The 21,016-nt window shown below is 51.3% G+C and overlaps 1 protein-coding gene and 1 non-coding gene across 4 annotated transcripts in view; one reads left to right on the plus strand and one right to left on the minus strand.

Moving 5' to 3' along the window:
• Positions 1-1,398: 1,398 nt before the first annotated feature.
• TNRC6C (trinucleotide repeat containing adaptor 6C) overlaps positions 1,399-21,016 on the minus strand; it is a 72,916-nt gene continuing 53,298 nt past the window's right edge. For 2 of the 3 annotated variants that reach the window (XM_036267689.1, XM_036267687.1), the window contains 11 exons: positions 20,895-21,014; positions 18,136-18,219; positions 17,663-17,894; positions 16,481-16,648; positions 14,674-14,865; positions 14,104-14,247; positions 10,744-10,860; positions 8,809-9,003; positions 7,816-7,886; positions 7,138-7,277; positions 1,426-4,323 (listed from right to left, as the gene is read on the minus strand). In XM_036267689.1, the coding sequence (XP_036123582.1) occupies positions 3,963-4,323; positions 7,138-7,277; positions 7,816-7,886; positions 8,809-9,003; positions 10,744-10,860; positions 14,104-14,247; positions 14,674-14,865; positions 16,481-16,648; positions 17,663-17,894; positions 18,136-18,219; positions 20,895-21,014 (1,824 nt within the window). In that variant the 3' untranslated portion in view covers positions 1,426-3,962. Of the gene's footprint in view, positions 4,324-7,137; positions 7,278-7,815; positions 7,887-8,808; positions 9,004-10,743; positions 10,861-14,103; positions 14,248-14,673; positions 14,866-16,480; positions 16,649-17,662; positions 17,895-18,135; positions 18,220-20,894; positions 21,015-21,016 lie in introns of all 3 variants that reach the window. The other variant, XM_036267688.1, reaches the window with a different exon arrangement.
• On the plus strand, positions 20,323-20,385 carry LOC118635121. The gene has a single exon (XR_004960461.1). It is a non-coding gene; the product is annotated as a U7 small nuclear RNA (small nuclear RNA).

Below are 21,016 nucleotides of genomic sequence, written 5' to 3' on the forward strand. Positions count from 1 at the left end.
GCCCGCTCAGGGGCGTCTGGAGATGCTTCTGGTCTGCACCCCAATGGGAGCAGACTCGAGGTGCGGCCTGCGGCACAGTCCCTACAGGCACAGCCGTTTGATGATTAACTGCACGCTTCCATCATGATTCCTCCACAGGCTTCTCAACCCACCCAAACGCCCCATCCCGCGAGGGGTCTTCCCGAAGAGCCCACTGTCTGTGTCTGCAGTGGACGTGTGCTCAGCCCGGCAGCTCGGAGCTTGTCTGCCACTAGAACAGCACCTGCCATGCGCGACCCCTCCTCCCTGCCTCACGGGTGACGTGCTAGAGGCGGAGCATCCGCCCTCCTTCCCCGCTGTGCTCCACGGTGTCGCTCCAAACAGATGGTCTATTGGTTCCAGGCAGCAAGATTCCTTGTCACCTATGGCGTCCAGACCCCACCCCACCCTCCGGTCACGAGGCCGTCACTTCAGACCTCGGCGCTCTGTTCCCCCACCCGCCCCCCCCGCTTTCCCCAGGCTTCCACATGCAATGGGCCTCCCAGGCCCGGGGCGGATGCCCCTCTCCAGGGAGCGCGCGTGGGCCATTCCCGAGGCGGTGACCCCGTCTCCAGTAGGCTATCAGTGCGTTGTCGGCCGGGTTCCTCCTCCGGTGTTTTGTGTGCTCTCCTGAGTGCTTCCTCCACAGCCAGGGGTTCCCCACCTCGCCTGAGGGCAACCCAGGCCCGTGTCCCCAGTGAAACAAGGACTCCACCCACAGGACCGGAGACAAAAAGGACACTCGGTCTGCTGGTGTCTGGGGGGTCTGTAGTCCCAACGGAGCAGGCTGACGTGGAGCTGAAGGCACGTGCGTGCTCTGGCCGATGTCCAGCCCCACCTGGAACACTGGCGCCTGCAGGCTCTGGCCAGCACCAGGAGTTCTGCGCTGTGAGTTGGCCGAAGCGATGTCACATCAAGGAACAGATGTCCAGGAACACGACTGCCACCACTGTCCTCTCCCGACACTCCCGATGCCCTAGCTGGGTCCTCGGCGGGGCCCACGTCCCACTGCTCGAGACACAGTCTAGTCTGGAGAGGCGTCCGGTGTTCACAGCGCCTGGGAGCCGGCCCGGAGGCCAGGACACCGCACTGCTGCTGCTCAGGGAGTGCCCCCGAGCATGGGCATCACCTGGCTGATGTGGCGGGTGGCGGCACTCTGCACCTCCCTGTGCTCACGAACAAGGGCCCGACGGTAACTGCAAAGCCACAGAGCGAGCGGTCAAGTTACAAGTCAGGCAACCGCGACCCGGAGTCCAGCCCATTGTACACACGCAGGGTATGTACAGCAGGACACCGCGCTCGCCCAGCGCAAGTGAAAACTGATGATATCCGCCTTTGAAAAAGGAAACAAAAAAACCCAAAACCAAACAAACAAAAAACCACATTTATTTCAACAGCCAAGAAAAAAATTGCAATTTATTAGGATTCAACAAAGCGTTGTACTTTTGAAAGCAACTTTCGGTGCGTGTTCTTCAACGATCACATTCTATGAGGAAAAACATTGAAAGCCACAAACTTGCTTCTTAATCTCAGAGTTACAGACATCTTCAATTCAAAATAAAAGGTTGGAAAACAAAACAAAACAAAAAAACAACACCCCCCCCCCCAACAAAAAACAGAAACAAACAAACAGATTCTTTACTTCCATCCCCGATTTTCCAACATCAGGAGTTTCTCTACAACTCAATGCCCTGGATGGCAGCCGGGGAGCAGGGTGCCCGGGCACGCACGCACGCACATTCGATGTACATATGCAGGTACACATACGTCAGGTACAGGGCGCGTGCCGTGGCAATGAGATGCGGCACTCTGAGGAAGGTCTGTTAGCTAAGTACACGGCTGAACTTGAGAGAAAGGTCTGGAACCCAGTCTGTGCATAGTTCGTGATCCTCTGTAAAACCAGCGTCTGTGGGTCTGCGATTCTGCAGGACCTTCTTCTTTTTTTCTTTTTGTTTTTTTCTTTTTTTGTTTTGATAAAACCATTAAAAAGCGAATTAAAAAAAATGTAATGCACAAGTTTCCTGATCAAGCAGGCAGGGAGCACAATGTCCATATATTTTTTAAAACATACTTGAGGGTATGTTACTCCATTGTCTTTCTTTCTTGCAAAACAATCAAAACATTGATCATTTTAAAACATAAAGCAATTTTTAATATATAAAGCACTCTTCAAACATCTATTTCTTTTGAGTCCATTATTTGGTAAATATGTAACTGCTACACATTAGAGATTAGGTATTTTTCTTCTTTGTGTTTTTTTCCTCTTTTTTCTTTTTTTCTTTATTTTTTTGTTTGTTTTTTAATAACATCTTCAGTGCTAGGAGTTGGGTTACAAAATACATGAGGCGGTGTGGAGCTGCCCTCGGAGCCCTGGCTTTCCTGAGAGCGCTTCCGATGTGCAAGACAGTGACCGCAGGTCTCGGCACTGGACGCGGGGACAGCCGCCAGTCCACGGCGGTGGCGGGAGAACACTGCCCGATCCCAGAGCTCTGAAGTAGCGCATCTGCATTCTGAAAATAGGTCTCTTTACGACGGAAGTCTTTGTTTTTCTTTTTTTTTTTTAAATTCCTTTTTAAAATTTTTTATTTTAAAGTCTGAAGGAGAAAAAAGGTCTGTAAACAGGTGGGAGCCCCCACCACGGGCTCCCCCGAAAGCAGTCACAACCCACGTCCAAGTGCTTGTCCCGCTCCTCCGCGGAACCATCCATCCTTACAAGTATCTATGGCCACAGTTCACAACAGTTTTCTCTTTAACTTTATATTCCAAATGGAAAACGGTGCAATACTCTGGTAATAATTCTCTTGCATTAGTCCACAATAAAAAGCTGCTAAAGGTAGGTATACATATTATTTCTCCAGAGATACACTGTAACTTTGAAACGCGTAGAGTCCTTGAGTAAACATTGACACGTGACTGCCGCCAGCCCTGTCCTGTGAGCTCTCTTTAACGTGCAGGTTAGCGGAAGGAAGGGCGGGCACACTCAGTGCGAAGTTAGAAGCTGATAATAACAAACGTCTGACCAATGCGCCGGAAAAAAAGCATATACTGAATAAAAGGGAAAACCCACAGTTAAATCCCTCACACACCTGACACACGAACACAGGAAGTGCGCACACACGCACGCACGCACACACGCTTCTGTTTCCACACACGCACACAGAGGCTGTGAACTTAGCGATTTCCCTAGAGCCTGTTTCTGCGTCTGACGCCGACCTGGAAGTGTAGAGTTAGACTTAGAAAGTGTTCACATTTCGTTAGTGGCCTGCTGGATTCAAGTATTTGCATGTTTGATATGTCTTTTTTTTAACTTTTAAAAAATATTTTTTGGGATAAAAAAATGACATGAAAAAGTAATGAAAACAAGGGTAATGTGCATAGGCGGATCCGTGGGAACAGAGGACAGATCGCAGACCGTTCCTTCCGCTCAGCCCACCGGGGCGCCAGGACGGCCATGGGCCCGGCCGCGGCCCAGTGATGAGCGCCAGCTCCCTGATTACGGGTCCGCCTCTGGGAATGTGCGTAATCGGCACAGGCTCGTTTTAAATAGGCTTTCTGTCTCCCTCCCTCCCTCCCCCTTGATAAAATAACCCTTTCCAGCCCACAATCTGAAAAGTGCCCTTCATGATAGAACTATTCTAAGCAGCTTTTATACTTAAAAAATCAAAATGACAACACACCATACAAACATAAGACAACACAAAATAAAAAGCTATGAGAAACATCCTGTCATTAGCATGTGACACTGACCAAGCGCAGCCCGCACTGTCTTGGGGACAGTTCGCAAGGACTGTGGCACAGGTTCGTCTTCAGTACTGGACAGAGGTACTTGAAAGGGCTGCCGGGCTGCTCGGGTCCAGTGGGGTCCTCAGCGACGCCCGGGCTGGAAAGGGTCAGCTTTTCTTCCTAGTGCTGATGACTGCGGTGCCCACAGGGTCCTCTCGGTCCTAGATGGACTCCCCACTAAGAAGGTCGCCGGGAAGCAGAGTGTTCAGCGGGGTGGGGCTTCCAATCACCCTGCCGTCGTCGCTGCTGGGCGGGCCCCACAGGCTGCTGGAGTACTGGGGAACCCCGCCCCACAGCAGGTCACTGCTCCCTTTGCCTGCCAGGCACGGGGCGTTCCAGTGGCCGGGGTCGCTCCGCACCAGGCCGTGGGCGCTGCCCGAGGCGCCCAGCCTTGTCTGGCTGGGCCCGGTGCTGGGTTGCCAGCTGGAGGTGGGCGGCAGGGCTTGGCCTTGGGCTAAGAAACGATTCACTTCTTCCTCGCCAGCAAATTCGGCCAAGATGGTAGTGTTTCCCAGGACACACCTAAAAAAGCGGGACAGCAACACAGCTGAGACCTAGTTTTCTGAAAAGATAAAACTGACAAATCTTTAACTAGACTAAGAAAAAAGAGAGAAGATTCAAATATACACAACCAGACGTGAAGGAGGAGACAGTACAGCTGACACGATGGAAACGCACAGGACCTGAGAGAGGATGTGGACCACTGTATGCCAGCCAATGGGTAACCCAGAAGAAATGGACCAATTCCTGGAAACACGTGACCTACCAAGACTGAATCATGAAGAAACAGGAGCTCTAAACAGACCTGTAACAAGTCAGGAGACTACACTGAGAGGTTAAAAGCTTTTCCTCCAAGTTCAGGAGAAAGACGGGGGTACCCACTCTCACACGTCCGCTGACATAGTACTGGAGGTCTCAGCGCAATCAAGCAAGATAAAGAAATTAAAGGCATCCAGCCCGGCTGGTGTGGCTCAGTGAATTGAGTCTCGTTCCATGGACCAAGAGGTCCTGGTTCGATTTCTGATTGGGGTACATGCCCGAGGTTGTGGGCTTGATCCCCAGTAGGGGGTGTGCAGGAGGCAGCTGATCCATGTTTCTCTCTCACATCGATGTCCCTCTCTCTCTCTCTCCCTCCCACTCTATATCTCAAGATAAAATGCAAAAAAAAGATCTGTACAATGCAAACTACAAGACTTTGATGTACGAAGCTGAAGAAGATACAAAATGGAAAGATATCCCCTGTTTATGGATCATAAGAATTAAAACTGCTAAAATGTCTATACAATCCAAAGCCATCTATAGATTCAATGAAATCCCCATCAAAATTCCAATGGCATTCTTCACAGAAATAGTAAAAACAACCCTAAAGTTTGTATGGAACCACAGAAGACCCCGAACAGCCAAAGCAATACTGAGAAGAAAAACAAACCTGGAGGCATCACATATCCTGATGTCAAACTACACTACAAAGCTATGGTAATTAAAACAGTATGATACTGGCATAGAAACAGACAGAGCAATGGAACAGAATAGAGAACCCAGAAATAGACTCCCACATAGACAGTCAACTAATATTTGACCAGGGCACCAAGAATATTCAGTGGAGAAATAAAAGTCTCTAATAAACAGTGCTGGGACACTGGAGAGCCACATGCAGAATAATGAAATTGGATCTCTGTTTATACCATTTACAAAAATTAACTCTAAATGAATTAAAGACTTAAATACAAGACCTAAAACCATAAAACTAAAAGGAAACACAGGAAAAACTCCTTGACATTGATCTTGGCATGATTTGTTTTGGATATGACACCCAAAGCACTAGCAACAAAAGCAAAGATCAACAAGTGAGACTACATAAAACTAAAAACGCCATCAAGGCAAAAGAAATCATCAAGAAAATGAAGAGACAGCCTATGGAATGAAGAGAGAACTATAACTCAATAACCAAAACCCAGCAATCTGACTGAAAGGGTCACCCTAAGTGTCTGTCAATGGATGAACGGATAAATATATGATTCACACACAGAGAGAAATACTCTTCAGCCACAAGAAAGAAGATCCTGCCACTAGCAACAACATGGATGAACCTTGAGGGCATCATGGTAAGAGAGATAGGTGCCGAAAGATAAATACTGCATGATGTCACTTATATGTAGGGGCTAAAAAAAGCCGCAGTTGGGGGAAATGAGTGATGTTGGTCAAAGGGCACAAACGTCAGTTTGGAAGATGACTGAGTTCAGGGGCTCTGATGTACAGCTTGGTGCTGTGGCTAACAATCCTGTACTGTACACCTGACAGTTGCTGAGAGAGTAGATCTTAAATGGTCTTACCACAAAAAGGAAATAATTAATTACGTGGTGTGACAGAATTGTTAGCTAATGCTACAGTGGTAGTCATACTACAACACAGAATGTATTAAATAAACACACTGTACACCTTAAACAGACACATGTTGCATGTCAACTGTCTCCACAAAGCCACAAAACAAGGAGTGGGTCAGGGGCCGTGTCGGTGGCCTCTGGAGCGGGGAAAGCGCGGTGGGGGGCTCCCGCCCCAGGCCACCCGGAAGCAGTGCACTCCGTGTCCACGGCTGCTGCTCTGCAGCCGGAGTGCGGCCTTCTACCCCAGCCTTCCCGCAGCCACACTGTGTGCTGTCGACAGTGGTTCCCAGGGTGTGGAAATGCAGCGCCTAGGATCCGTGTAACTTACATCCTGGGCTAAAGGCAGGGACGACTAATTTCTAGGGCCCACGTCTCAAGTGCTGTCACTGAAGAGGTCTACTCACACATCTCATCAAAGCTGGGCTTTAACCAGGAAGAACTGTGTAAGGACTGGCTCAGCCCAGCAGTGGCAAGAGTGGGCCCCATGCCTGTCATTACCTGGGGGTCGCTGGGCTCCACACTCTGTTTCCTGGGGGGTCTTTCCCTAGTGGAGGGCATGGCCACAGAGACTCAGCAGAAGAAACCGACACCCCAGAAGACACCTGTTAGGAGTAAGTTGTGTCCCCTCAAATTCATATGTTGAAGCCCTAACCTCCAACACTTCTGGATGTTCTTGTATTTGGAGAAAAGTCTTTAAATAGATAATTAGGTAGAATGAGGACATTAGGGTGGGCCCTAATCCACTATGGCTGCTGTCCTTACAAGAAGAGGAAGTTAGGACACAGACATACTCGGACAGCCACACAAGGACACAGGGAGTAGGTGGCTGTCTGCAAGCAAAGGAGAGAGGCCTCGGGAAGAACCAGGCTTCCAGCCTCCAAAACCATGACCCAGTCGGCATTTGTGCCTGTGGCGCTAACACCGGGGCAGCTGGGTGGCAGAAGGGACGTACATGTGCAGGGACTTCTGGGCCTTGGCGGCTTCCTCCTTGGAGCTGTACCGGACCACGGCGTTGCCTTGAGTCAGGTTCAGGTGGAATGTGATGAGCGGCCCGTGCTGCAAGCACAGTGTCCGCAGGGTGGAGCCATCGATCTGATTGAGGAAGCAGAAGGGGCGGTAACGAGCTTCCTGTGACTTCTTCCACTATATTCTTCAAAGAAAATGCATATGAAATCCAGTGCACTGAATGCTGGGAAATATCTGTTCTTCAGAGGGCTTAAGGTGTATGACTACAGTACAACCTTTCACAGCCCTGTGGCTGCGTAGTTGGAAACCCTGGGGCCTTTCAGTTATGCTGGATGACGTCAAGCAGAGGAGAAAGCCCGTTCTGGTTCTGACCCCTCACCAGGGAGCACCACACAGAGCCTGCGGTTCCCAGTAGCCTGTGGCCTGACCCAGGATGGGGCACAGGCCAAATTCCTTGTGGGTGGGTACAGTTAAAGGCGAGCAACTCTGTTTACAAAGGTATACTTTTCAAGCCTCAAAAGAGTAAAAAGTAACGAATTCTCCAGGAACATGGTTAAAGGGCTCCTGAGCATGCCCACTCCTTGCTGCCCACGCCCCCTCTGGGCCCTGGATGAGGCATCCAGCACAGACTGCCTTGGGTCACAGTGACACTCTCCCATGGTACCTGGGGTGTGAGGTTGCGGAGAACGAGCCAGCTGCTGGTTCTTCCTGAGGTGTCGGTGCTCCAAGCAGAACCTGCACGAGACCAGGGAAGAACTCAGTTGATAAGCTGCATGTGTGGTCGGTCAGCTCCTTTCCAACAACCCTCACACCCCAGCAAGGATGGCAGCGCCGAGCATCACTGCATTAAACCACACCTCACAGCCCCTGTAGACCGCAGGGGTGAGACAGGGCCTCCCCACTGGCCTCCTCCCATTTAGCTTGAAATGTCTACTTGTTATTAAGACAAAGCCCAGGGCTGCTACAAAAGGCACTGACAGCCTGGCTGGTGTGGCTCAGTGGTTGAGCATCGACCCATGCACCAAGAGGTCGCCAGTTTTGATTCCTGGTCAGGGTACATGCCCAGGTTGTCGGTCCAGTCCTCAGTGAGGGGCATGCAGGAGGCAGCCAATCAATGTTCTCACTCATCCATGTTTCTATCGCTCTCTCTCTCTCCCCTCCTCTTTCTCTAAAATCAATGAAGAAAGAAAAAAAAAGGGGGGGGGCAGAAACAGCTGTTTCACACTGTTTGGCTCGCTTCCAGCCTCAGTGTCTGGGATTCCCAGTGCCCGTCTTCCATCCCTATTGGTCAGCAGTGGGCACCTGCTGAAAGCCATGGAGACGCAACATCAGGAAGGGTGGTGACACACTGGGAACCAATGCTCCAGGAAGCGTGGTGGGTAAGCACACATCGGAGTGGAGCTGAGACCCTGTACTGGCTGACTTGCCCCAGGACCCAGTGGGCCCTGGATGTGCTGTGACGCCGGGACCTGCCCTGTGTTTGCTCACCCAGGCCCAGACAATGTCCCAAGAGTCTAGGGTACCTTGGCCCCTCTCAACCCTCCCCGGGTCCAGGGGGTGGCGGGTCCTCACAAAGGAGCTGCAGGCATATTCCCTAGAGGGCAAGCAAAGCAGGCGAGGAGCCCCCTCCCCATCGGAACACGAGAACGATGCATACCGGAGGAGTAAGAGCTGGTCCAGCCCAGGGGGCTGGCTCCCCAGGTGGAGGAAGGCTTGGGATTGGTTAACCCCGGAGGTGGCCTCGTGGGTGCAGTAGTGTTTCTGGGCACCTTCCACAGCTCATGAGACAGAGAGGCTTGCGTGTGGGAGGCGGGGCCGGAGGACCACGTCGATTTCATGTCTGACAGTTTACCTAGAAGGGCAGGGACAGGAGCACAGGAATTCTTGAGAGAGATAGAAGTCAGTGCAGTGCTGGGGCCCCCCACAAAGGGTTCTCTGGCACCGCAGACTGCGTGGTGAAAGAGAAACACTGAGTAAAGCACCCCCATGAGAGAACCATGGGTCACGCTCTCCCTCGAACTTCTGCCTGTATTCAGTGTGGATCTAGCCAGTATTTCTGATACTTAATGTGCCAAACACAAGTTTTCCATCAAGAAAATAGTGTTTCTGCAGTTTGGTGTTCACGCTAACCCACGACACATGCTGCTAGGACATGTAACATAACAGACGGGTCAAGGTCAGAGCTGATGGCTACCTTTAATGCAGCTTCTTGGGGTGTCTGGCCCTGTTTGGAGCCGTGCCCCTCTGACATAACCCGCCTGTGCTATCATCTGCACAGCTCTGAGATGTGCCCTCCGTGTCTCATGGTGGAACTGGTGTGGCCCAGCCACCCCGACTGCTGGGCAGTCTGGCATCTTGGCACCTGGGTGGGGGAGCATGTTTAAGGCTCCTTGGGAGAACAAACTACGCAGTCACGACCAGCAGCCCAGTCCCTGCCGCACCCGGGGCTCAGCTGGGGCATGCAGATGCAGACACATGGGCGCCGGCCACGCACCCCACCCGGCCTCGCACAGCCACTCCCCGCACAGCTCTGCGGGGCCAGGCCCACACACCCCAGTGCAGTTCTCCAACCGGCCACCAGCGTCAGCTGTGACCTCACAACCTCACGACAAGCAAATGCTGATCTTAGTAAACGAGTCACAGATCAGAAAAGCAAACACCATAAAACGGCCTCAGATACTGGAAAGAAGGTTTTATTTGTGCCTTCTCTTTAGCCAAATGACCACGAAAGTATTAAAGGTCTAAACACATCCCTTTGGTAAATATCAGAAAGAACAAACGTTAGAAGGAATAACAATACCACAGAAGCTCTCTCTCTCTTTTAAGTAAGATGCTGAAACACACCGAAATGACCCTCTCCCCAGGCTCGGCAACAAGCATCCCTGCAGCGTCCTCCTGGGTCGGAGACGTCTCAGCGAGGAGCTTGGCAGGGAAGCAAAAGTACAGCTGAAGACACTGTAAATAGTAAAGCCTCCTTATGTAAGCTCTCTATTTACAAACCTGCTATACATTTCGTTCGTGCCTGTGTCCACATTTCTTTATATCCTGATCTTAACATTTCAGAATCTAATTCCTCTGAAGTTTCATGACAAATTATTCTCAATTCTTACTGGAAAGACTGGTAAAGTCTGCGGTGACTGAGAAACTACTCGGGCGCTGCGTTTCCAGAGTAACAAGAAGTGGTCACCGGTGCTGGGAGTTAGCTACGGGGCCTGCTGTGGTCGCCTTCCTCCCTGGGGCAGATGCAAGGGACAGCAGGTCCCAAGCAGGTGCTGCTGCCTCCATGACTTTAAACCTTGACCCACACCCTTGTCTCGTGGCTGCAAGGGGGGAAGGAGGAGAGGCAGGCAGGTCCATTTAGGGGTAGCAGTTCACAGTGAACCTCCTGACCATCCCCACTGCACACGAAGGGAACCGCTGGGCCCTGGGTCCCACAGCTGCTCCGGCAGAGCCAAGGCCCACAGTCCATCACACCACACGGCCTCCAGCTCAGGGAGGGAGTAGACAGGCCACCGGGAAAAGCGGGGCCTGTCCATCTTGTTTGGGGAAAGAAAGAAAAGGCTACCTGCAAGTCGAAAGGCCAGGTGCGTACCTGCAACACTAGGCGCGGGCGCCATGCTGCTGAAAGAGGGGCTGTAGCCGGAGGCACTGAGCGGCCAGGCACTGGAGGAAGGCAGCGTGGCACTCTGAGATGATGGTGGGGAAGACCCTGCAGAACCAAACATGGCACTAAGAAAGTGGGCAGCAGGCGTTTGGGAGGGCCCGCTATCTGGGCACGAGCGTTTGGACACAGAGCCAACCTGAGCGACAGCTTCTGGTAGGTGGCTGAAAGTGACAGCATTATAAGGTCAAGGTCACGGCGGGGGAAGGAAGACACAGGCATGCCTCCTCTTCTGGGCCCCCAAGCCACAGGGAGAGAGAAGTCTGGGACTTTCTTGACAGCAGAGGAGGTAACGAGCAAGAAACAGCGAGAACTTGGACAGGGTTTCAAGGCACGAGGAGATGCCTATCACCAGAATGTTTAGATGCCATGCTGGGTTTTAAAGGGTCACACCAATTTCCCCAGCAAACAAGATAAAAATAAAATATCGTACAATCGCCATCTCTTCACACCTCACACAATATCCACAAAATTACAAAACAAAACTCCACCCTTTCTGTTATAAACTTTGCCATGAAAGATGAACACGAATTTCTGACTCGGATGTCTCAGGCACCCCATTACCTCCCATGTTTCTCTATGAACTACAGGAGCAATGAAAAGAAACCTGTACGACTACCTGTGAACCTGAGCGACTGCGCCTGGGAGGGGCGGAGCGTGTGCAGCCTGAGAACCCGCTCCCCAGAAAGCCCACTGCCTGCTGGGTGGCGTGTTTCCACCCCCCTCAGTTCTCAGAGGAAGCTGGAGGCTGGGGAGGAACAGGATGCATTAGAGGGTGAAAGCAGATGGAGCCGGAGCTCTTTGATTGTGTGGAGGTGGCCGGGGGAGGGGACAAGGGCACAGAGCAGTCTGGCTGTCCCGCTCTGCATTACAAACACTCTCAAAGGACAGGGGAGCCCTGTGGCAGGCCCTCGGGGCGGGGCGGGGACGACCTCAGGAGGAGCCTTCAGAGGCTCCAGGCTGGTGCAGCGTCCCCAGCACAGCGGTTTGCAGCTGCCCTGCTGTACCAGCTCCCTGAGGCTGAGGGCGCCTGAGTTCATGACTTCAAAATCCACTGCGATCCGCAGGTGTTCCGTGGTGAAGGACAGCCGCCTACGACACGAAGCCCACTCCTTTCGTTTACCAACACACGAGATCAACCCCAGAGCCCGAGATCACAGACCTTTGAATCCTATGCGGTATTTCTTCTATAATTAACAACAGGATACTTAGATTTTAAGTGTTCTATTTGAAAATTTTTGGTTTTAACAGTGGAGTTTACTCTCCTTTCTAGGAGAGTGTCAGTATCAGTGCCGTGAAGTGGCCGAATTTCACAATCCTGGTTAACAGTCACCTCAGAAGAGTCGAAACTATAAATGACATCAGAGCAGATACTGGACTAATGCAAAAATTTAATACCAAATCAGAGCTTAATGCCAATGGCAATAAGTAAAAAACAAAAATGTAAATAACTCAACACCTAGGCCCTGGCCAGTTTGATTCAGCAGTTAGAGCATCAGCCTGTAGACCAAAGGGTCGCCGGGTTCAATTCTGGTCAAGGGCACGTACCTGGGTTGCAGGTTTGATCCTCGGCAAACAAGATAAAAATAAAAATTCAGGGCGATCGCCATCTTTTCACACCTCAAACAACAGCCACAAAATTTAAAAACAAAACATGACGTCACGGGGCACCATGTGACACTGTGTGAAGAGAGCCACATGAAGTTCCCAGTCACCCAAGGGGGATGGCTGTCTCATCTCTATCCCAGAGCTGGACTTCCTGCCTCCTTCTTTGTCTGACGCCAACGTCCCCCTTGGGCTTATATTCTCTTCTGCCTTAAGTCTGCCTCGTGCCAGGCACCCCGTGTTCTGGGGCCCAGCTGCTGAGTTCTGTCCTCAGAACCTTCCTGCTCCCCCAGGCTGTCTTCTTCCAGCATGGCAAATGTGGAGGTCACCCACAATGCCCCAGGGCCCCCAGAGGCCAGGGAGCACTGGATGATCCACTGGACACCTGGCAGGAAGCTCTGCTCTATACCCAGCAGCCCCGATTCTTTCCGAGGCCTTGTATACCTGGATCGGCAGTTATCCACACCTCTCCCCAACCTCCGAAATACACTGGGCACAACCTTGCGGCCACCCTCGAGGTGATGAGCAGCGAGGGCCGAGGCCTGCTTCTGGCTGTGCTCACCCTGCACAGCCCTCTCCTCCCTGCCCTCCCAGACAGGCTCCACTTCCCACAGCTGTGTCCCCTGTGCCACCCGCCTGTGCCTGACAGCGGGGACGCCCACACACCCCCAAAAGAAGCCGCCGCATGGAACCGCAAGGAAGGCGCGGCGCTGAGCAGGAAGCTTGCGTTCCGCTGGCACTCCCCAGCCCGGGCACACTCAGAAGCCCATCGCTGTGAGAACCAGGAAAACGATGCCTCTCTCCCGCAGGTCACAGTGAAGGAAGAAACCTACACCAACGTTCTGGGGACTGTCCCAGTGTTCTCAGTGACAGCACCTATAGGAACCTGGCTCTTCTTCGCATGTTAGAGTGCTGGCACCCACAGACCAGCTTGCCTGCATGCCCTCAGGGAGAACCATCCTGCCCTTCCCAGGCTGACCTGGAAATCCACCTGTGTTCCAGAGCCCCACAGCTCCGCCTGCCACCTCCTCTGCTGGATCCCCACATCTGACATCGGTGTGCCAAGGCTCAGAACCATGAGCTTATCCAGAAAAAAGGTCCTGGATCTCAGTCCCTTTGCCAGATTTTTTTGTGGAAATGAAAAACAGACTGAGATGAATGAGTGGAGGAGGGTTGTTAACTCATTTTTAGTTTTAAGAGGTTTCAGGTGGAAATCTTTTCATTAAAAAGTAATGGTTAAGCCCGGCCGGTGTGGCTCAGTGGTTGAGCATCAACCCATGCACCAAGAGGTCACTGGTTCGATTTTCAGTCAGGGCACATGCCCAGGTTGTGGGCCCAATCCCCAGTGGGGGGCATGCAGGAGGCAGCCAGTCGATGTTCTTTCTCATGGATGTTTCTATCTCTCTCCCTCTCCCTTCCTCTCTCTCTACAGTCAGTAAAGAATAAAAAAAGTTAATATTAATATTGTGATTTATAATATAATGCTTATAAAACATGGTGTGTTAATAAAGCCAGTGAAAACACTCAGCCCAAATCCACCTCCATTTTCACTGTAAGCACCACCTGACCTCCACTTGTGCTGCTTCTGGTGGTCAGAGAAGGTGCCCACCCACTGTGTCCCCCCCCCCCCCCCCGCCACCGCTGAGCACCAGCAGAGGGCGCACGCACGCAGGCGGGCCTCCTCACCTCCACTCTTGAGGAGGTAGCGGTTGACATCCTGTATGGTGGTGTTGATGGTCGGCCCAGTGGGGACACTTCCAGGAGTGACGTCAGGGTCATTCTCGGGATCTATGTTCTGAAGTCCTTTCCACGGAACTCCAGGATGAAATTCTGGAAAATTCCAAACAAAATGGAGATCAAAACATGAGCACTGGGCACCTTTACACTGCTTCATGGTAATTTACGGGAATTAAATAATCTGCTAATTAAAGCAAAAGGGACAATTTTAGACTTTCAGTAAATCATCGATCCTCTGGAACAAACTAGAACCAGGCATTACAGCTGCCACAGGGAGACTGCTCAGCTGTGCATGAACCTAGAAACGGGAGGGTCGGATGGGCTACAGTGCCATGTCCCGCTGCCGCCCTCATGGAACTCAGGGCCACAGAAAAGCGCTGGGTCCAACCGCACCCAAACCTGGTCTGACCAGGGGACTTCTGGGGAAATGCCAAAGCAACTGCCTCAGACTGAGCCCGCCGCTGCTCTCCTGGGCGGGGCGTGCACGAGGTCTGCAGCTGCAGAGGACTGCCCGCTTACCTGGGGGCCAGTTGATGCTGGAGCCATTTGAGATTTTATCACTGTCAGATTTGGCACGTGACCAGCTATGGGGGACAGCTACTGGAGGACTGGCTGGTGACTCATTGTTCTGGATTAAATCGTACCGGCCATAGGAGTCATCAATGGAGGACTTTGCTGGAGGCCCAATGCTTAGACCTCCAGGGATAGCACCTATGGGTACAACAGGAAACAAAGAGTGAACAGGGGACCCCCCAGCCCTCCCTGCCAACACCAGGAATGTGACCTGTTGAGCTTGGTTGCTCCAGCATTCTCTGAGAATAAGTGATTTCACTCTTGAAAGATAAACTCTTTAGTTTGTTCAGTTGGACATCTTTTTTTTTTTATCCTCACCCGAGGACATTTTTTGTACAGATAGAGTGGGAGGGAGAGAGAGGAAGAGAGAGAGAGAGAGAGAAACATCGACGTGAAAGAGACACATCGAGTGGCTGTCACTCGCACAACCAACCAGGGCCGGGGACAAACTGCAACCAATGTACGTGCCCTTAGCGGGAACTGAACCCGGGTCTCTCCGGACCGCAGGCCGACGCTCTAACCGCTGAGCCAAACCGGCCAGGGCTGGACATCTTTTTTTTTTTTTTTCCAAGTTTTTATTGATTTTTTTAGAGAAGGAGGGAGAGAGGGAGAAACATCAATGTGAGAAACATCAATCAGCTGCCTCCTACACATCCCCTATTGGGGATCGAGCCTGAAACCCAGGCATGTGCCCTGACCAGAAATTGAACTGGGACCTCTCAGCCCATGGGACGACACTTAGTCTACTGAGCCACACCAGCCGGGCCAATCGGACATCTTGATGAAACGATACCCATACCACAGGCAGTTGGCCCAGTAAGCCTTTCTTGGAACAACTTCTGAGTGTCTGGGGTGAGCTGGTGTCTCTGTCCTAGGCTCCCTCCAGATGTTGCCCTCACTAGAAAGGACAAACTGGTGTGTAAACTCAGAGGCCTTAACCACAGGCTAATCCACCTTGCCACAGGCCACTGAGCTCTCTTGTGCCAAGGAAAGTGCCCAGATAGTACCTGATGATTTTCTTAGAGAATTAGCTATTAGAAAGAATTTTCCTGTTTTTAGACACTTCATATCAAGAGAGAATCATGTACCCTATTCAACCTTCTTTGTTGTTCCCGCTACCAGGAAACAGAGCCTATTCTAATGCTACATTGTAAGATCACTCCTATGGCTATTAGCACTTTTGCTTCCTTCTCCTCTCTAAGCATTTGATTTCCTAGTGCGTTTTATCATTTCATTAAAAAAAATTTCTTTTCAGCCCTGGCCAGTTTTGCTCAGTGGTTAGAGCGTCGGTCCACAGACAAGAGTCCCGGGTTCGGTTCCCACTAAGGGCACATACGTCCGTTGCAGTTTGTCCCTGGCCCCGGTTGGGGTTGTGCGGGTGGCAACCAGTCGATGCGTCTCTCTCTCTTCCCCAAGCTCTATCTGAAGATAAATGCAAAAATATCCTCAGGTGAGGATAAAAAAAAAATTTCTTTTCAGTAGACTCAAATTTTTTGTTGAAGGATACAGATAGGAATAAAAGTATGCAGGTTGTGACCTATATTGTTTGCTGCTCTGGGGAATTTTCAGTTTCTTCTGGGTTTGTAGCTAAGATCTGGTACTCGAGGTTTCGAGAGGTTGGATCCCTGACTACCTGGGGCCTACGTCCTCTGCAATGGAGTGGGTATTCTCACTTGGCTTGCAGCACTGAGTCCTTCGAAGGGAAAAAGCAACAAACTGAGCGCACTACACGGCGCCCGTGGCTCAGCCGTACCGTGCTTGCCGGGGTTCTGGTCGAGAGGAGAAGCAGCACCGGGTACGTTATCCATCGGGTTGGGGTGTGTCCACTGAGGGAGGCGAGACTGGGACTGCGATGGGTCCTTCACCGTCAGACCGCCAGTCACGTCCATGCTGCTGACATTCACGTTGGGGTTTAGTCCAGCTAGGAATAAAGACACTGTTAGGCAGGCCCGTCTGTCCTGGGAGGGGCTCCCTCCTCCTCTGCTGAACCTTATCCTCGGCCCACACCCAGCTCACACCCTGCTTGGGGTTCCCTTTCACCATCCAGGTGGGCGTGAGCCCCCTCTCGACCACCGTCCACACGGTCACGCCGGCTGAGGGCATTTTGTTTGCATACGCCCAATCTGTGTGTGGCCAAGCTCCAGAAGCCAGCAGAACAAGGAGACTGTGGGAAGGTGGGCGACAGTGACAGCCGCTGAAAAACTGCGCCCACCAGACTGCGCTTTCACAGGCTGAGTTTCTTATACTTTGTTAGCTATCTATTTTCAGTAAATTTTAATGTAAATGTTATAACATTTTATCAAAACTATTTTTCATCTAATTTTGAAGATTCAATGCACTAATTCTTTCGTTTGTACTGAGGGAAAAAATCTTTAAAGAGTTACTCTCCAAGCAGGAGTTAAGAGGACAGATGGGTACTAGGAAGCTGAATCAGAGCGCTTTAGGATAACGGCTAGAATGGAGTCTGTCCCTAAAAATGCTATTCTTAAAACCGAAGTGCTTCTGCGAACAGCTGACACTTCAGATGTGCCCTCGGTGCCATTCTAAGAACGTCCCACGTTGACCTGTTTAACCCTGGGAAGGGCCCTCTGAGGCAAGCGTTCCCACTTTACAGATGGGTACACTGAGGTTAAGAGCAGTCAGGCAAGTTTTGCAAGTAAGTGGTGAGCCAGCCAGTGGCAGAGCTGCGATGCAACATGGCAGGTCTGGTTCCCAGTCAGGTCTTAACTGGCAGACTATTGTGCTCCCTGAACGCAGAGGGCGGCGCTGAGCTTCCGCCGATACCGCCTGAAAAAATTTCATACTGGAAGTATTTACAGCAAAGCCCAAGGCAGCTACTCTGACTACTGGGAACATGTGTCCCACTAGCTCCGGTTATCACACAGTCCCTCCAGGCACCCCCAGCGGGGTGGTGGCTCGAATCATGGAAACTCACCGAGAGGGTAAGGAGCAAAGGTGTTGGGTGAAGACTGCTGCTCTTTGGTCTGCAGGTCGGACAGGCCGGGGGCCTGAGGGTGCGGGGGAAAGCTGTCCATGGCCGATTTGCCTGCAGAGGGGTGCAGAGACAGGTGCGGCGGGGGCGGTGGGGGCTTCACGAGCAGGGCCTGGGCCAGCTGGCGCTGCTGCTGCTGGATCTGCTGCTGCAGGTTAGTGATTGTGCGCGCGACCTGGTGGCAGACATGTGCACATCAGCGGGGAAGTGATGCCCGCCATCACCGGTTTGTCAATCTCCACTACATTTATACTGCCGGCTGGGCCAACCTGCTCCCAAACCTAGGTGACCCCCAGACTTGTAAAAGGGGAGGTTTATCGGGAAAACCCAGTGACAGTAGAATAGCCCGTCAATAGTGTCTCCCGGAGCAGGGAGGACTGGAGCTCAGGGACCTGCTAAGCCCCGATGATACCCACTTGCTGCTCCTGCTGCCTCACGGGTCCGGACACGTTCCGCTGGGCCTGCAGCACCTGCTGCTGGATTTGCAAACGCTGGTATGCCTGCCGACAGAAAGAGAGCAACCCAACACTTCAAGAAAACCATCGCCAAGTGTGCGCTGTAGTGCGGCCCCCTTACCACTCTGTGGGTTACACCACTGTGAGCAAGAAACCTTTTTAAAGGGAGAGACGCCTTTCCAAAACCCTCCCAGTGCATGGGTTCCCAGAGTACCCCAGTCAGTACCCCTGTTGAGTACTGGTGATGAAGCTTGTCAGTAAATATTTTTCAGTTAATGAAGAGATCAAGATTCTTCTGGTCGAATCATACAAACTAAAAATAAAAAGAAATGAGGGTAGGCCCTGGCCAGGTAGCTCAGTGGGTTAAAGAGTCAGCCCGATACACCAGATTGCGGGTTCAATCCCGATCAGAGCACGTACAAGAATCAACCAATGAATGCAGAAAAAAGTGGAACAAATTGACGTCTCTCTTTCAATCTCTCTAAAACCAACTTAAATAAATATAAAAAAGAAACGAGGGTCCACTGTCACAATACTCTTGTATGGGCACAAACCACGGCTGCCCGTTTGGCTCGGGAGGGCAGGCAGCGGGAGTGCCCCGAGCACAGGACACACTGCAGGCTCGGGGGAACAGGGGCTGCACGAGGAGCCTGTCCACCCGGAGCCTGGAGTCCAGACTTGTGACGTGACACGTCTGCCACAGACCTGTCGAAAGAGCCAGCTAAAGCGAGTGTGACACTCCTCTGGACACAGACACAGATATGGGCATCTGACTGTTTCAAAATGCTGGTTGCATATTGTAACTCTTTTTCATACAACATGGATTTCTGGGACGTTTCTGGCAAGAGGCTATATTAAAGTAGAATCCAAACAAATGTAGAGACTAACTATTGGAAACGCCTCATTAATCAGTGAATTAGGAAGGAATACAATACTTCACTTAAGTGAACCCTTAGAGGCACTAAAACATGACCTTAGGGTGCACTGAAACTTTATTTTACCAATTTGCTGGAAAGAATATAAAAGCAGTTTTCTTTTTTTTTTTTATCCTCACCTGAGGATATTTTTCCATATTTTGTACAGATAGAGTGGGAGGGAGAGAGAGGAAGGGAGAGAGAGAGAGAAACATCGACGTGAAGGGACACATCGAGTGGCTGCCACCCACACGACCAACCAGGGCCGGGGACAAACTGCAACCGAAGTACGTGCCCTTAGCGGGAACCGAACCCGGGTGTCTCCGGACCGCAGGCTGACGCTCTAACCACTGAGCCAAACCGGCCAGGGCAGTATACACTGTTTTCAATCAGAACACATTAAACACAATTGCACATCTTCGCAGTGTCTTTCACACACCGGGGTCAACACAGGCGTATGACCAGAAGGTCCCACTAGGTGGCATGTTGGAGCACAGTGGAGCGCGGGAGGAGGGTCGAAGGCTCTCCCTCTCACAGGAGCTGTCAGTGACATGCCGGTGGTCCCTGCCACCGTGGGGCTGGAACAACAGCACTGGTGCTCCAGCCTGCCCTGACTCCAGGCCTCGGGGAGCCTCCCCAGCAGGGCGAGGGCGCATCTCCCTCCCAGGGTCCAGTCAGACCCTGACACACCCTGGTCACCACCCGCCCACGGCTCTGTACTTCCTGAACACTACCACCTGTCTCCAGAACACTCCTCCTGCCCGCGGCGCTGCTTCCTGCGAAAGCAGACTCAGACCGCTCAGACGGGCACCAACCAGCAGGAAAGGAATGGCTGATGACTACGGCTTTGTCTACCAGAGGCCTTTTTTCCTTTATGACTCCTGGTCATTTTCTAGAAGATGAACTTGTGGGACAATCCTTCTAAATAAATCAGGTGTCAACGTATTAAAGGTTCTGCAGTGGTATGAGTTCAGTGCACGTTTGTGAACACAATGAATGGCATTTGTAGTAAAGGCAACAAGACTGTTACCAATTCAGAATTCAAGATGTGTTGAATTGTAAAACTTTCAAGAATTATTGGGCTGCCTGGACAGTGTGGCTCAGTTGGCTGAGCGTCGTCCTATGCCCCGAAGGGTCTCGGGTTCGATTTCTGGTCAGGGCACTTGCCCAGGAGGCAACTGATTGATGTTTCTTTCTCACATTGATGTTTCTCTTTCTCAAATCAATGAAAACATAGTGCTTACAGCTCTTTTTGAATTTGTCTAGTAGGTCTTCTAGTTTTTACCAGAAGGCTCAAAAAAATAAATAAAATCCATGAAAACATGTCCTTGGGTGAGGATTAAAAAAAAGGAGAAATACTGGGCTACATCAGCCTTCCTCAATAGGGATTCTGAGTAAGGACTAAGTCCTAACTTCTATGTAATGAAGGAACTTCTCTCATGCTTCCAGAATGATGTTTGTGCATTACATCTTTAGAAGAATTTAGAAAATAGCCACTGAAGGGATGTTTTGTGCTCTGTGGTCGAGCTGGCTGAGAGCTCAAGCTATGACAGGCCTGACTGGAAAATCTGGGAGGTTCTGTGAACACCAAGGAGCCAGAGTTTACAAACCTTAGTAAAACACCTATAAGTGAAAAGCTTTCTAATTCATAATGTAAACGTCTCGAGGACAGAAAGTGTCCTGTTGATGACTTTATCAGTCAGCATGTACGCTGCTGCATCACCACATGCAGGTGACCCTCATGAAGGTCATGGGGCGCTCTTCCTCTGTCCTAGAACTTGAACGGAGCTGGGTCTGTGCACTCACCAGCTGCAGCTGATAGAGCTGGTTCAACATCGTCATATGCTGAGGGTTAACTGGCGAGGTCAATAGTGCAGGGTTGAGACCAATGTTTTTTGCTGCAAACTGCAAAAGCTGTGCTTGAACCT

This window comes from Molossus molossus, unplaced genomic scaffold, assembly GCF_014108415.1.
Source record: "Molossus molossus isolate mMolMol1 unplaced genomic scaffold, mMolMol1.p scaffold_m16_p_19, whole genome shotgun sequence".
NCBI classification, from domain to species: Eukaryota; Metazoa; Chordata; class Mammalia; order Chiroptera; family Molossidae; genus Molossus; species Molossus molossus.